At 48.3% G+C, this 16,782-nt stretch overlaps 1 protein-coding gene across 3 annotated transcripts in view; it reads right to left on the bottom strand.

The window, feature by feature from the left end:
• FOXN2 (forkhead box N2) overlaps positions 1 to 11,721 on the bottom strand; it is a 33,929-nt gene extending 22,208 nt beyond the window's left edge. For 2 of the 3 annotated variants that reach the window (XM_054062473.1, XM_054062471.1), the window contains exons 1-2: positions 10,766 to 10,855; positions 1,752 to 2,302 (exon numbers count right to left, since the gene is read on the bottom strand). In XM_054062473.1, the coding sequence (XP_053918448.1) occupies positions 1,752 to 2,288 (537 nt within the window). In that variant the 5' untranslated portion in view covers positions 2,289 to 2,302; positions 10,766 to 10,855. Of the gene's footprint in view, positions 1 to 1,751; positions 2,303 to 10,765; positions 10,856 to 11,451 lie in introns of those variants that run through there. The other variant, XM_054062472.1, reaches the window with a different exon arrangement.
• Positions 11,722 to 16,782: the final 5,061 nt, after the last annotated feature.

Raw genomic sequence — 16,782 nt, 5'->3', positions numbered from 1 at the left:
AGGATTTAATTGCTGTTTGTGGGACACAGGGAAGCTTTGGCAAAGCTTCAGGAGAGGCTTTTGGGGTAGCTTTTTTTGATAAGCACACTTTCTGTTCTTAAGAATTAGAGAGCTGTGCAGCGTCTGGAGCCCTGGGAAAATGCTGCCAGAGCACATCAGCATCACCGTACTGCCAGTGGTAGCAGCTATTCTACAGTTTTCCTAGGAGAGATATCGCAGCGAGCCATCCTCTGAGTCCAACCGGTGGAGTTGCCAGGGTCAGCAGAGGAACAGGTAGCCTAAAGCTCCTGCCGCTCTGATGCCAGGATGTGAGGCTTGACTGGTAACTCCTAAACTGGGAGGGTTTCCAGGCTGGAAACAGCTGACCAGACAGCAGGAACTCATACACTGATCTAGGAGATTTCCCTTCCCTGCCCTAATTCTTCCAAAACTCGTCTCCCTTCCCAGAAAGGGCGACACAGGTTGCCTTTGCCACCTGCGGCAGTTTGTGGTGGCTGCTCAGACCCATATCCTTCACCCAGACACAGCTCACAGCATCTTGGTTACTCCATCACAGTGTCTGGAGTCACATTAAAAGCCTGCCCTAACACCTGGCAGGATTTGGCTACGGCAGAGTTGCCACACAGCAGCAAAAAGTCATTTATTTTCAGGGCAAAGCTGCTGCATAGGAAAGCACCACCCAGCAACTTAATGTAAAAGAGCAGGCATACATAGAAGCAGTGACACTCAGTCCTACCAGCACAAGGCAGCCCTTCCTTATGCCTACTTGGCTCCAGGACCTCTATCCACAGCAAGAGGCTGTCAGGCACGCCAGGCATGGCATGCATGGCTGATAATAAGCTGTTACCGCTTCGGCTGACTCCAAGGGACGCATTTGTTGACTTTTGGTATGTGGTTTGTTGGTTTATTTAAGTCAGAGCTTGCTCTTTGAGGAATCAGATGGGAAATGCGAGGGGGAGGAAGGAAGTCACTCATAAAATCATACAAGTCAGAAGAAAGAATTTGTACAGAAAGAGTTTCCTTGACTGTAAGTACTGAAGCTTGGCTCTGCACCACACAGGGACACACACTATTATGTGATGAGAGAGGTTAAATGAATACAGCTTATTAAATGCAGGAACTAAGATGGTTCTTGGAAAGCTAGGACTGCTAAGTGTAAAAGATCACAAGTAAAGAAGTCAGTTTAATATTCAAGGCAGCTGTTAGACTGACAAGTATTCCACCTACAAGCAAGGGTGCCTCGAAGAAGACCACATCAGCACCCAAACAGGCAACACTCATACAGGGAAGCTGCTTGGCATTCTGCATCTCTATTGCTTCCCAGTGCATTTGTGGCCATGCTGGAAAAGCAGGGAAGGAGGAACATACCCTGAAATTCCAGCAGTGGAAAACAGAGAGAGCATTGGTTTAAGAAGCTTCAGCAAAAAGACATCTTAAGACAGACATCTGAGAATTCAGGCTGGGTAACAAAATTATAAGTGGAAACTGGGTGCTTTGCAATAGCATCTCAGCCAGTGTTACAGAGGAAACACCACAGCTAGCTCTGCCCAGGGAAGCACCAAATAACAAACCAAGTGACTTTTATCATCCTGTGATCTGCCAGAAGAGGCATTTCCAAATCATCTCCATCCACAAACAAGCTGTTAAAGGACGTAGAGGAGAAAAAAACCCCAAAGTCCTTGAGAACAAGCGTCATCTCCATTTCCCCCTGAACTTCAGACACGATCCACCTCCCTCCCACCAGCTCTCACCTTGCCATGGCTTCTCTCCACCTTCCGGAAACACTTGTTCAAGGAGAGGTTGTGTCGGACAGAGTTCTTCCAGCCGGTAGGCGCCGTGGCGAAGTAGGGGAAGCGCTCCAGGATCCAGCTGTAGATTTCTTTGACTGGCAAGCTCTTGTTGGGGGAATGCTCGATTGCCATGTAAATGAGGAGGCTGAAGGAGTAAGGGGGTTTGGAAGTGGAGGACTTTTTTTCAGGGTTCTGGTAGCACGAGGGTGAGAATGATGGCACGCTGTCACCCTCGATGTCATACAAGGGGCTGACGATCGGAAGACCCTCACTTCCAAGGCTGAAGTTTGTTAGCAGGTTAGTACTTTCATGCAGCCAGTTCAAATTTGTGAGCTCATCATCTGCCAAATCTCTGTCCACCACAGTGGCCTTTGGCCTGCCAGCATCACCTGCATCAGGCAAGCTTCCCATCCCATGGCACTGCCGTAGTCCTGCAGCTTTTTCTGCTCCTGGTGTTTCAGCTTTCTTGTCTGGAGTCATTCCAGTGACTGGACCCATTGAGCTTTATTGGTCTGCAATAAAGGAAGCAGTCAGAAGTCAATGAAAACCTTCAAAACCCCACTGAGTCGCAGCCCAGTGGTATCAAACGCAGTGCTGCTTCATCCCCACACCTTTCAGGGACACTGCAGTCACTGATGAGAGCCAGGGGCCAACAAGAGTCCCCCATAATTCCATCAGCACATGTTAACTCCCCCTGGTTAATAATCACAACTTACGGTAAGCGCTTGGAAACTACTGTATCTCTCTTGAAACACCAATCTGGAAACAGAAATAACAGCTATTTTGCCATCTTGTTCTGGTTTGAGCTAAAGCAGAATTGATTTTCTAACTTTCCAGCCAAGTCTTGTCTAAGTAACTTCAGTTTCTGAAAGTTAACTACGTGTTTTTCAGACAGTGTGCCTCTAGAAGTGATAACGCTTAAAATTTATGATTATCACCAAAGTAATGAGGCATTGGTATGCAGAAAGGCCATTATTTACATTTATTTCTATAGAAACCAAGGTTATCCTTGAGCTGGTGAAATGCCGTAAGTGAAGGGGTGGAAAAGGGTGGGACCTGCAGGGAGGAACAGACAGGACAGGGGACCCAAACTGAAGCACACCGACACTAGGGACTGTCCTGACTCACAGACATCCACATAGGTACTGTGGTGTTAAAGTTGTTAACACTCACCCACACGAGTTTAGGATGAACTTCCAAGTTGGCCCACAAGCAGCACAGGACCAGCTACAACTTTTTGTGTAGAAGGAACAAGAAACAAATCTTGGCACAACTCAGGCAAACCCATTGATAAAAAGCACTGCATCTGCTTGACCAGAAACATTAGAAGTGTGACACCAGATCTTTACTCCCCCAATAATTTAAACCTCCCCCCCTTCCCCTCCTTCGTCTGGGGCTCCCTACTTCACCCCCTACCCAACGGCTGGAGGTCAGCCTGGAACCCACCCTGCGGAAGCCCTGTATTTGATTACACTGCTATATGATGTCACGTATCCAAGACAACTAAAGGCATTATGGTCTCTCGGGGACAAAACCGCCTCTCGGCCATAGATTTTGGCGAGCTGGGCCCCGCTGTCTGCAGAGAAGAGCGGGCGGCTGCATCCCTGGCAACGAAAGGCACCCAGAGATGCTCCTCGTGCAGCACCCACAGCAGACAGGGTCCTTCCCACTCTTTGGCTTGAGAAGAGAAGGGAAAATTAAAAATAACTGTTTAAAAAACCCCATGAATAAGGTAATTATCGGCTTCTTGAAGCCAGCCTGGAAAATAACAACCAAAGGACCTAACAAGAAATAAGCCCAGGGATTTCTTTTTATCCTCGGCATCAGCAGGGTCAAATGAAAATATAGGGTTTGCAAGTATTTGCTGAAATACTTCCCATCCTCTCTCGTTTTAATGCCCCTTTCAAGTCAATATTCTCCTGCACTCTCCGATCTGATTAACAGTAGAGAGAAAACACTGGAAACAAAACCCAGTGAAAAGGTCCAGTATTGGGAGAAGTTTAGAAATTATGCAAAATGTAAAAGAGAAAGGGATTAAATCCTTGTCAGAGCCTAGGGAAGGGCCGGGAGAGAGGGAAAGGGATTGAACTTGTATGAAAAGGTTTCATTTTATATGAAGCACATACAAATGTGGGGTCATGATTGGAATGGGTATCTGTGATTGGAATGGTAGCATAAACTCAAAGATGTCCAGACACCAGTCTAGACTCTGAGCCTTTGGGCCATTTATTCCAGGGACTTTGCGATCGGGAAGCCTTATCCAAAGGCTGCAGACACTGTTGGACCCAGCAACCTGAGCCTCAGATTTAAACATGAGAACAGCTGAACAGAGAAATTAGGAAGTGAAAAAGACACGCCAGCAGTGAAATGTGAACCATCAAGGAAACCCCTGGTGTCACAAAAAGGGGGGAAGTGCTTTTAAGAAAAATGCTTTCCTGTCAATAGTAGCTTTGCCAAATGCCTTCAGGTCATGCTCCTTAAATTCAGCACACACTTGCTATAAATGGACTAAAATTAAGAAAAATGTAAGGCATTGAGAGAGAGTCATCTGAGCAAACACCTCGCAAAATGATTCTGAGGCGAATTCCCTTTCCAGGGTAACTCTTCCACGGGTTTCCCTGCCATCATATTCAAACAGAAGTGACTACCGCTGTGTTTCAGCACCCATTTACCAACACTAGAAAGCATAACGCTGTATTTCCTATCCAGCTTTTCCGCCTTCTTTACCCTTAAAAGTACCAAATCTCCCAATTTTCAGCTGAAAACCAACAATTTGAAGATTTGCCCAAGTGACCCTTCTGCGAGACTGAATTTAACAGCAACATGGGAGCAGCAGCACAAAACTGCCACCATGTTACCAATACAAATTTGTGTCACAGTTTAGCCCCAGCCCGGCTAATTTTGGCAGCTAAAACCTTGCAGTTGGACTCCCAAACCCCTTCTCCCTGACCCCCAGGGAAAGGGGAAAAGAAAGAGATTTGCAGGTTGGAAACTAAAACTACAGTTTTAATGAAATAATAGTGATGAAAATAATTAGAAAGTAATAAAATACATACAAATCTCTATGACAGCACAACCGCATACCACCTCTCGATGACTTTATGTCACCACAAATACTGCAGAGCAGACATGAGAGAATGGGGCCGGAATGAGGAGGCAGCTGAGCTCAGGAGCTACATTCAGGAATGCACGGATCTGGGATCAGGAGCAATGGACACACGAGGTCCTCACTGGATGTTAGCAATTGCAGAAGACACCGAGACCCTCGTGATTTCTCAATTTTATACTGAGTATGATGTGTATGGGATGGAATACTCTGTTGGTCAGTTTGGGGTCACCGGTCCTGTCTGCCCCTCCTTGCAGGTGCGGCCTTTTTCTGCCAGCCCAAGGACCTCAAGGACAGCCTTGGTTCCCATCAGGATAAGAACAAGCATTGGCCTTTGTGTGTATCGATGCCCTGTGTTATCAGTTTTAGAAGGAACACTGCCCCAAAAACATGCAGTTGGCTTTCAGAGAATGAAGTTACCCAGAGCAACTGAGTCACAAAACTGACTCTAATTTAGTTTAAACCACAACACTTGGTGATCGATGCTGTCACCCACTGCCGTTTCCCACCTCCTCAAGTTTTGTTCCAGAGTCTCAGGCACAGCAAAGCAATGCTCTTCACCATGCTGACGTGGCAGCCTGGTCTGGTGGGAGGTGTCCCTGCCCATAGCAGGGGAGTTGGAACTGGATGGGCTTTGAGGTCCCTTCCAAATCAAACCATTGTACAATTCTATGACCTCCCTGGCCAACTTTCTCTTAATTTTACTCCCCTCTGTTGAACTTGATTTTCTGTTTCAAAATTACTTTATATCAGTATCATAGAATCATGGAGGTTGGAAAAGACCTCTAAGCTTATCCAGCCCAACTGTCAGACCAGCACCACTGTGCCTACTAAACCACGTCTTCAAGTGCCACAGTCGCATGTTTTTTGAACCCTTCCAGGGATGGAAACTCCATGACTGCCCTGGGCAGTCTCTTCCAACTCTTTGCCACTCTTTTGGTAAAGAAATTTTTTCTAATATCCAATCTCAACCTCCCCTGGAGCAACTTAAGGCCATCTGCACACACTAGTTGTGGGATAAAATTACCTTCTCTCCTATATAGGGACCCCACACTGGAACAACTGGACCAAGCAGGTTTCTCATATAGAAACTGGCCTGGTTTAATCACAAAGGGTCTGTGTGTTGAGATGTACCTTCAGATGGTAGAGATACATTTCTCTAAACACAGAAGAAAGGCACCCATACCAGCAAAATGACCATCAAGGTACAGTACGCCACTGAACACTTCTCATGGCCAAAAGCCCCAACATATAACTAGCTCATACTTTTGACTACTAAACATCCCCAACCAAACTGGCCAATAACCGATGGTCATGTTCCTCACAGACCAAGGATGAAGGAAGCTTCCCAACTCCCACACCTCAGCTCTACTTTCTGCAAGCTTTCCAGTCACTGGACCAACAACCTTATTCAGGAATTAGCCGCCCCAAACCTAAGCACAATGCAATGCAGTGAAGAGGGAAGCAAGCAGATGACTGCACATGAATGGGAACAGCTACAAACTGCAAGGTGGGAATGCATGGAAAATAATTTGAGACAAGAAATAAAACCTGAGCATAGTATCAAGATAAGCTGCTCCAGGAGAGAGGCTTTGGGAATACATCCCATTACAGAGTCCATGACAAAAACACAATGATTGGTACGGCGCACACTGGTGGGACACCCAGATGCATGAGCAAATTAACATAAGGATGGAGCAGCATCACCTGGATACCACCCACCCAGCACTTATTAGATGGAAAACACGGTCACCCCAATGAAATCAAAGGCACCCAATAATGACGTTCACAGCCACATGGAGGCGTGCAGGCCTGTGGCTGTAACACAGAGCCCAGGTTTGTTGCTGGCTAGAGGGGAAGGCCAGCACATAGATGTAAGCACCTGAGCTGTAGTCTACAGACCTGAACCGAGCCCAGTGCTGCATCTTGAACCTGTCCCATTCGCAGGTTCAGAGAAGCAGCACCAGCCAGCACGGACCTCAACTGCCATCTTGCCCAGCAGCCAATGCACACAAGTACCACTGACCTCAGTAAATCCTTTTAGGATTTTCTGCCAGCAGAAACTGGGTGAAAATATTCCCAGCTTACAATCCAATCGCAGAATCATGGAATGGTTTGGGTTGGAAGGGACATCAAAGCCCATCCAATTCCAAATCCCCTGCAATGGGCAGGGGCACCTTCCACTGGATCAGGTTGCTCAAAGCCCCATCCGGCCTGGCCTTGAAAACCTCCAGGGACCAGGTAGCCATGACTTCCCTAAGCAATCTGTGCCAGTGCCTCATCACTCTCACAGGCAAATATTTATCCTTAAAAATCTCATCTCAGTCTCCCCCTCTCACAGCTTAAAACTGTTCCCTCTCATTCTATCCCTGCACTCCCTGATCAAAAGCCCCTCCCAGCTTTCCTGGAGCCCTGTGCAGTACTGGAAGTCTGCTCTAAGGTCTCCCCAGAGCCTTCTCTTCTCCAGGCTGAATAAGCTCAACTCACTCAGCCCTTCCTTGTATGGGAGGTGCTCCAGCCCTCGGATCAGCTCTGTGGTCCTTGTAATCCTTATGGAGGATGCAGAAGAACAGGTGTGGGGGTGACCTCTGCAGCAGTAGGTGCCAGTTTAACAGAGTCCCTAATACCCTTTAACCTTTGAGGAACAAGTAGACAGCTCTTAGTCTAGTTTGAAAATAACAGAAAAAAAATTGACCACGTTATGGGGAAAAAGAAGAAAAAAAGGTCACAATCCACGTTGTTGAATTTTGGGATAAATCTTCTCACCTGCACAAATTCCATGTTTCTCTTAAAATGGTCCCGGTATGCAAGTAGGTTCTGGTTCAGTAATGCAGGTGTCTCTACCTCAGACACAGAGCAGTCTTGGGGTTGCCAACGATGTAGACCTCCCACGCTTGGCCCTGCAGAGCATCCAGCAGCACTCGCCAAAAACAATCGTGTCCCAACCCTTGTGCTCCAGAGTACCAAGGGCCATAAAGACACTGGCTGGCATCAGGCAGTGCTTCTGCTGTAGCACTTAAGTTATTAGCGAAGCACAGGCAAGCTGCCTCCCGCTTGCTGACTTCAATTGCAATTTGCAAGTACCCAGGAGCATTACCGTGTGCTCTTACCCAGCGTGGTAAGAATGGGACGGAGAGTTCACCATCACTCAGTGTGCACATTGTAAAATGACAGGGAACGAATAAGCACATGTCGTACATCAAAGTCTAGCCAGAAAGAAAAGTGACACTGCATATCAGGGTTTTCTTGGTTTAGTGGGCGTCTTCCCTGGGTGCCAACGGCTCAGGAAGTGGCACAGCACACACACACAAACTGACCCTTTCAGCTGTGGCACTGGGACGGGGACAAGGCTTGCAGTCTGCAAGCTCGCACTTGTCGAGAGACGGAGCCACATGCTGCCATGAGTCACCCAGCGCCGCTGACAGCAGCATCTCCCCGCAGGAAGTTGCCCAACACCGTTTTAGTTGCCGAGAGGCAAGCGCACGCGCTCCGATGAGGCACTCGCTGTCTCCATCTACTTCCCTCTAAGAAGTTACCATCAACACAGTGACATCCCACAGACGGGCTCACACCAAATACAGCTCAGTAACGGGAGGGGAGAGACAGCAACGGCCATACAATGAAAACCCAAAGAGCCAAATTAAACCAGACAGAATTTACACCTGTGCTAAAAGGCAGCGAGGATGCATCTGTACCGCTGACAGCCCTAACTTGTGGGGTCTGAAGGCTGCTTTTCACCGATTTCCAACCAGGAAAGGAATGCTGTCTTTCAAACAGCTCATTCTGCACCGTGGCAGTGCAGTAAGATGACCCTGTTGAAGGGAACGGTGCAAGAGACTGTGGGGACACTGTCACTCCTCCCAACACCCACACTTTCTGTCACCCTGCCAGCTATAAACCCTCTGCCCAGCTCGTTCTGATAAGGTAATGTGATCCCGCACTTGGAAAAAGCCTTCTGAGTGCCTGGGGTACTTCCTCTCATAAATATCAGCTCCTTTTCAACCCAACAACAAGCAGCCAAGGAGCAAGGAAGGTGGAATTACAAACCCAGTGAAACCAGCATGAAACATTTGGCTGTTCTTATGAGAACCAACATTTCTGCACAAGAACTGCACTGCTTTCTCACCAGGTTAAACTAAATCATACTCAGCATTGTCAGGTGCCAAACTGTCTCGTTCACATCTATTGAGTTTTATCCCAGCAAGGTCCCAGCACAGAAAACTCCTACACGTATTTTAAGCAACTCAAACACTCAAAGTGATCAACTACCCTGTCCTCCTTATCTCTATGCAACTCGAGACATGCAGCCAGCCCCCAGCAGAAGCCAAACCGCAGCATCACACAACTGACCTCAGACAGAACAGACCCTGGCACTCAGCTAAGTTTATTAGCTCTGTGCACGTTAATTGCTATTATACACCTTTCAGTTCAGAGCTGATGTGTCCAACCACCTTCTACAGAGCTGGGGAAACACGAGCTGGCACCTGCCAAGAAAAAAAACCTAAACAACACAACTGTGAATTTATTCAAGTTTGCTGAGAGAAGGTAATACAGGTTTGGTTTTCCTTCCATAAATGTAGCAACAAAACACACTTCTCGGAGAGAAAGAAGACCACAACCCAAGAAACACAACAGAAGTTACATGATTCAGGAGTCAATAGGTTACCACCAAGTTGTTACCAAAGTTCATAGGTAACAATTTTTGGAGCCTGTGTGTGTTTAGATGTAGGATATTTGATATAAAGTTACCTTTACCCCACTGGTTACCCCCAAACCTCATCAAGTCACCTTCACAGCAGGCGGATCCAACTTAATTCAGCAGTTTTAGTGCTATGTTGTGCACCCAATGCCCATGCCCACGCAGGAACCGGAACAGGGAGGCAAGCCCATTTGGCCCTGCTCAAGGTTATCCTGTATTTTCTGGGTTGACTCTTTGTCCTCTTCCCTCTTTGTCTGGGCTTTGCCAGGATCCAAATCTTTCCAAAGAAAAGCTCCCTATAAACTGGGAGACCAGAAGAATTTATGTGCCCGAGCAGGAGGGAGCCAGGCGGGCAGTGGGATGCCGCTCCTCAGCCACCACCGTGCTCCACTGCCCAACTCCACCAAAAATAACCCCGGAAAAGCCGGAAAACTCCAATGAGGGCCACGTGCAGATCTCAGCCTGGCCTCAAGCATCTCAGGAGCCGCTTCCAGCGTTTTACCCCAAAACGCGGGACCCCCGTAACACATCTCCCTCCACCCCTTTGCAACCCAGATCCCCTCCTACCCCCGTGGGAGCTTCCTACTGCTTTGGGGACAAGGGGAATAACGCCTAAAGAGTGATGATTTGGTTAAATCAACCAGGGAAGGGGTACAGTGGGGATTGGGTTGGACCCTCCACGTCCACCAACCCCCGCTGGATGCCGTGGGAGCTCACTCGGCTATATCCCGCGAAGGGACGGACAGACAGACAGACAGAAGCTGCGAGGAGGGTAGGAAGCGGGTAACGGGGGGGGGGGGGCCTAAGAGAGGAGGTGGGAGGCTGGGAAAGGGGTTGGAGACTGGGAAAAGGGGGGTGGGAGGCTGGGAAAAGAGGGATGGGAAGCTGGGAAAGGGGATGGAGACTGGGAGAAGAGGGTTGGAGACTGGGAGAAGAGGGGAAGGTTTGTCCTCTCCCCGCGCGGGGCTCAGCATCCCCTTTCCCCACGCTTTCCCCTTCCCCCAAAAAACGTTAAAAAAAAAAAAAAAAAAAACCAAAACAACCACCCTCCCGCCAAACCAGAGTAAAAAAAAAAGCTAAAGGAAACATGGAGGAAAAAGCCATAAAACCAGGCGTGGAGATGGAAGGGAGGGAAAGAGGGAGGGCGGAGGGGGGACCATCCCCACTCACCGCGGTCATGAAGCCGTGCGGCAGCGCGGACACAATATGGCAGCGGGGGGATGTGTCAGGCAGCGGCAGCTGCTCCTCCCCGCCTTCCCATGGCAACCGGGAACAACCCCTCCAGCGCCGGGAACGCCCCCCGCCGGCCCCGGGGAGCCGTGTGGGGAGCGGGCTCCGCATCCCACCTGGTCGTCACAGAGACAGGAAGGTGCGGGGAGCCTGAAGGTGGTGAAGACCTCTAAGCTCCTCCAGTCCAAAGCCACCAGCCCGAAAGCGACACGGTTTTTTGGACCCTTCCAGGGATGGAGACTCCCCCGCTGCCCTGGGCAGCGCTGCCAGCGCTTTTACTGCCTTGTCAGTAAAAGAACTTTTCCTGATATCCAATCCAAACCTCACCTGGCACAACATGAGGACGTTCCCTCTTGTCCTATTACCTATTGCCCTCAGCCATTCCCCACAACCTCTGGGTTCCAGCCCCTTCCCCAGCTTCATTCCCCTTCTCTAGATGTGCTACAGCCATGCAACATCCTTCTTGCAGTGACTGACCCAAAACTGAACCTAGAATTTCAGGTGCAGCCCCACAAGTGATGATCAGTGGTTAAACCAATTAATGATGATCCTAGGCTGCATCCAAAGCAGTGGGACCAGAAGAGCGAGGGAGGGGATTCTGTCCCTCTGCTCTGCTCAGACCTTACCTGAGTCCTGCATTCAGTTCCAGAGTCCTCAGCACAGGAAGGCCATGGATCTGTTGGAACAAGTCCAGAGGAGGCAACGGACATGATCCAAAGGCTGGAGCACCTTCCCTGTGGTGACAGGTGGAGAGAGTTGGGGTTGTTCAGCCTGGAGAAGAGAAGGCTCAGGGGAGACCTTAGAGCAGCTTCCTGTACTGAAAGGGGCTACAGGAAAGCTGGGGAGGGGCTCTTGATCACGGAGTGCAGGGATAGGATGAGGGGGGACAGGTTTCAGCTTTAAGGCTTTTTTTGTCCTATTTACAAAGCCAAAGCCAGCACCGTGTTTGCTCTGCCTTGTTTTCCACGTGCCTTCCGCTTTAAGCTTTGCAGGGCGAGAACTTTCCTGTTTGCTTACTGGGGTTTTACAGCCCTGCGTACACTTGCAGTTTTCCAGCACAACAAAGAGACCTTGGGAAGACGCTCGCAGGGAGGAATTTTCTTTTGCATCCAATCTGTGGCTGCAAAAAAAACTTTTATTCATGCTTCCAAGGTTTCCTTGTCTTCTGAAGGACACTCAGCTCTTACCCACCTCATGATGTATTCCAGTAATTTATTAGGGAGGATGGGAACATGTGTCAAAGAAATTCCCCCATCCATGTTAGCAGAAACCAGTTGTTGTTCATTTTTAATTGGAAATAACTTCAGAAAACAGCCTCTTGTTTTTTTTCCAAGTGTAAGGATGGACCAGGCCCAGGGTTGGAGCAGGCAGAATGTTCTCCCAAGGGCAGAAGATTGGATGCAGCAGTAGGGAGGCTCAACCCAGCATGTGCAGGCTCCTTCCACTGAGCTGTGGAGCATGACTGGCTGAGGAAACGACTCCAACCACACAGCCTGGAGAAGAGAAGGCTCTGGGGAGAGCTTAGAGCAGCACTGAAAGGGGCTACAGGAAAGCTGGTGAGTGGCTTTTTACAAGGGCATGTGGTGATAGGACAAAGAGTAACGGCTTTAAGTTGGAAGGGGGAATGTTGAGATTAGACATCAGGAAGAAAATCTTCACTGTGAGGGTGGTGAGACAGTGGCACAGGTTGGCCAGAGAAGTTGTGGATGCCCCATCCCTGGAGGTATTAAAGGCCAGTTTGGGTGGGGGCCTTGATCAGCCTGGTCTAGTGGGAGGTGTCCCTGCCCACGGCAGGGGGTTTGAACTAGATAATCTTTGAGGTCCCTTCCAACACAAACTGTTCTATGACTCACACAATTTTGACCAAAATAAATCCACAGAATCATGGAATCATAGAACGGTTTGGGTTGGAAGAGACCTCAAAGCCCATCCAGTTCTAACACCCCCCAGGCCATGGGCCAGGACACCTTCCACTGGATCAGGTTGCTCATAGCCTCATGCAAATTGTTCTCAGCAAGTTTCAGTTTGCCCCTACCTCATTTCCACCAATTCAATACGTGACAGCTTATTACCCCTTTTCTCTTTACAGCTCCAGGAGTTATTTGGGGCTTTCCCGCCCTCTCCATAGACAACAGAAGTACACTGATATTAGTTCTATAACACTAAAGCCACCTGATGCTGTAAGCATCCTCCACTCCTAGATCAGACCCAGGAAGTGAGCATTGTGTCTTGACTTGCTGGCCACCACACCTCCACTGCTTCCAAGGGCAGGAGCGTTTTTTGCCATTTGGACTCAGGGTGCGCTGCTCTGCCTTTTGCCCAGCTGGGCAGTGACCTGAAAGAGATGGCCGAATCCCTTCAGATTCCATTTATTATGTGAACTGTGCAGCATAGTCCACTGAGCATGGTATCTGTTCTCCGCTTTTGGTGGCATTTACACACTGGCCATTAAAGCAAAGCTGCACACAATTTTTCCATTTACTCCTTAAAGATGCAAGTTGAGTCCGGCAGGAATGAACGCCCTCACCCTTCATATTTCAGTGGAATTAAGAAACAAGCCAAACCAAACAAACTCTAGCAAGATAAAAGCTGAAAGTACCCTGAAGTTGCTGCCCCCTCGTGCAATCAAAAAGAAAACCTGGCCTTTGAATGGGCATTTCATTTAAACCAAGGCGCAACGAATGAAATAAAATGCTTCTACACCTCCTGAAAAATGTTGTCACCTTTATATTCCAGTACTGAAAGGGGCTACAGGGGCTCTCGATCAGGGATCACAGGGATAGGATGAGGGGGAATGGTTTTAAGCTGAAAGAGGGAAAGTTGAGATGAGATCTCAGGAAGAAATGTTTTCCTGTGAGGGTGGTGAGGCACTTGCCCAGGTTGTGCAGAGAAGTTGTGGCTTCCCCATCCCTGGAGGTGTTCAAGGCCAGGCTGGATGGGGCTTTGACTATCCTGATCCCGTGCCCATGGCAGGGGGTTTGGATAAGATGAGCTTTAAGGACCTTTCCAAGCCACACCATTCTACAGTTCTATGACTCTCCAGCACCTCTCATGGTCCTGCAAGGCAGGATGAATGGGAAGGAAGGGCTGCAGTGGCAGAAGCAGGGGGTGAGGAGGTGGCAGGAGTTGCCCTCTACACTCCCCTTGTCACCTCCTGCTCAGAGCCAAGGCAGCCTCTACAGAGGCTGCTGGAGCCTCCTGGCCCAGTTCCAGGGCTGTTTTTGATGGCGCTGCCCACTCAAGGACGTACAGCACCTGCTTTGCCAAGGCCATTCTCATCACTGCAGCTCAGCAGCTCTCCTGCCCGCTCCTACATGGCTTCTGCCAGAGGATACTGTCATCTCCCCTTCAGGGCACAGCCACAACTCTGCCTGTCCTGTGCGCAGCACAGGGAGTGCAATGCAAATTAAGAAGTGGTTTGAGATTTATTTTGTTTTTTTTTTCCTCTGGGCAGAAAAGAGGCCCTTCCACCTCTCCCACATCAGGGCCAAAACCCTTAGACCTTCTCTCTTATTTCAGATGCTGACAGTTTATGGCATTTATACGCGCATTTCTTGCCACCAGTTTAGCCTGGCATTTGTTTCCTTCCCTTGCCCCAGACAATGCCACAAGGGATACCACGCACTGCATTTCTTCTCCTCCCATGCCGCCACCTACCATATCTGCACTCTCTCTCATCTCTTGCTATATCCTAAATGCGCCTTGGTGCTTTAGTTCTTGGTGTAGTTATATACAAAAAGGTCCAAGGCCTTCATTTTAGGGACTGAGTATGCCCTTTGCTTTTTTCTTTCCCCTTTACCAGTTCTGCCTAAGACTAAGGGTCTGCTAACATCTCCTGAGACCCACTCTTCTCCCCTGAGTAACTCTGCAACCTAGATCCAGAGCTCAGACAAGCAGGTAACTATGAGGGAAGTCTTAAGGTTAACATTATGTGGCAAAATTAACAATTAAGTACTTTCCCAAACACACAACCCATGATTGGACAGCTGTCCAGTGCTGGTTGCAGCATTCCTTCCGCACCATATGTTGCACGCCCAAGAACTGACAGACTGTATTGGGTCACCATTGAAACATTAAGACTCTACAATATTGGATATCCAAACCTGTTTGCAGATCAAAGAAGTTCTCTATCAGAAAGAGCTTAAGATCATTGCTACTCTGGGAAAGAATATTGATCACAGAATCATGGAATGGTTTAGGTCAGAAGGGACCTCAAAGCCTATCCAGTTCCCACCCTCTCCTGCCATGGGCAGGGACACCTCCCACTGGATCAGTTTGCTCAAAGCCCCATCCAGCCTGGCCTTGAACACCTCCAAGGATGGTGCAGCCACAACTTCTCTGGCCATACATCATACTTGCATCTGGTGGGTTGGTATGTAGCTTATGCTAGCTCAGTAAATGACATACATTGGAACCTGTGGGAGACAGTTCTGTCAAAACAGAATAGTGACCATTTCACCAGTTCAGCTATGTCACTGCAGGGTAATTTTTTTTTTTTTCAGACTCCTAAATGATAAAGCTGGAAAATCACCACAAAGAGACCAGGCTGAGAGCTCATGCAGAACTACCTACTCAAGAATGGATAAATCAGCAGCAGAGCAGATGTGGCCTTCCTTAGCAATCTGAGGGTGGTGAGGCACTGGCACAAGTTGCCCAGAGAAGTTGTGGATGCCTCATCCCTGGAGATGTTCAAGGCAAGGTTGGATGGGGCTCTGAGCAACCTGATCCAGTGGAAGGTGTTTCTGCCCATGGCAGGGGTTGGAACTGGATGGGCTTTAAGGTCCCTTCCAACCCAAACCATTCTGTGATTCATTCTGTGACTTGTTTCTGTTGTGCACAAACAAAAAGATCCCTGCCTTTCAGCAGACAGCCTGCTATGTGTTCTGCCAGCCTGAATTACCAGGAGATACTCTGTTTTGAAAGGCACGCAGAAATCCTGCTGCTTTAATTGCCAATAAATCAGCAGGACCTCTACTCCCCGACACTTTTTTTTTTTTCACAATGATCTTTTCAAGCAGAAAATGCAGAGACTGATTTTTACAGGGTGTGCGTGCTGCCTTTGGAGAGATAAGAGCAATGGCACACAGGCGGGTTCCTCCATTAAAGCTACGGTAGATAATGAAGGACTCAATCAATGTGCGTTCTGTTTGCTTTCGGGTTATTTTCACCCTGTGTTATGGCACTCTCTTTGCGTTATGATTAGGAGAGCACTTGCTTGTTTAACAATTGCCTTTCAACTTGTGTCCCTGCATCACTCAAAATGAATTCACTTGTGCTTTATTTTTCTACCGATGTTGAATTTTTTAAGGCAAATGGCAATGGTTCAAGTTCTTGTCTGGGGTTAAACATCTGACTGAGGATCTGTAAGTTTCAAGAGAGCTTGAAAGAAACTACTTTATTTTTATTTCAATGCAAAACACTTATTATGGTGCCTGTCAGTATAAAAAAGGTTTTATGGTTTTTGCACTATTATTCAAAAGGAAAGGTGTGATTTAAAGCTGAGCATAAGCCCTGAAAGCTCACCACCACTTTTCTTACCACACATTATAGGCTAAATAAAAGCTGATATGAGAAGTAAAGCTTATCTTTAACTCACATATCATCAAGTATTCGCAAGGGCTTAGCTTCAAATGGCTGTCTGAGGTAGCTGGTTATGGTCACAGAATGATAGAAAGGTTTGGGTTGGAAAGGGACCTTAACACCCATCAAGTTCCAACTGCCCTACCATGGGCAGGGACACCTCCCACTGCATCAGGCTGCTCAAAGCCCCATCCAACCTGGCCTTGAACACCTCCAGGAACAGGGCATCCACAACTGATAAATATGTGGGCTGATACAGAGCAGGACTGAGGGGTGAATGGCATCTCATTCTTGCACATTCTTGGGGCTCAGCATCTCTGAAATAATCTCCAAAGTCAGTTGTTTCCATCCTGCCACCATGGGTTTGGCTGCATTAG

Source organism: Cuculus canorus, chromosome 3 (assembly GCF_017976375.1).
Source record: "Cuculus canorus isolate bCucCan1 chromosome 3, bCucCan1.pri, whole genome shotgun sequence".
Taxonomy (NCBI): Eukaryota; Metazoa; Chordata; class Aves; order Cuculiformes; family Cuculidae; genus Cuculus; species Cuculus canorus.
Note: the sequence above shows the minus strand (reverse complement) of the source record. Positions and strands in the feature narration are given on the sequence as shown.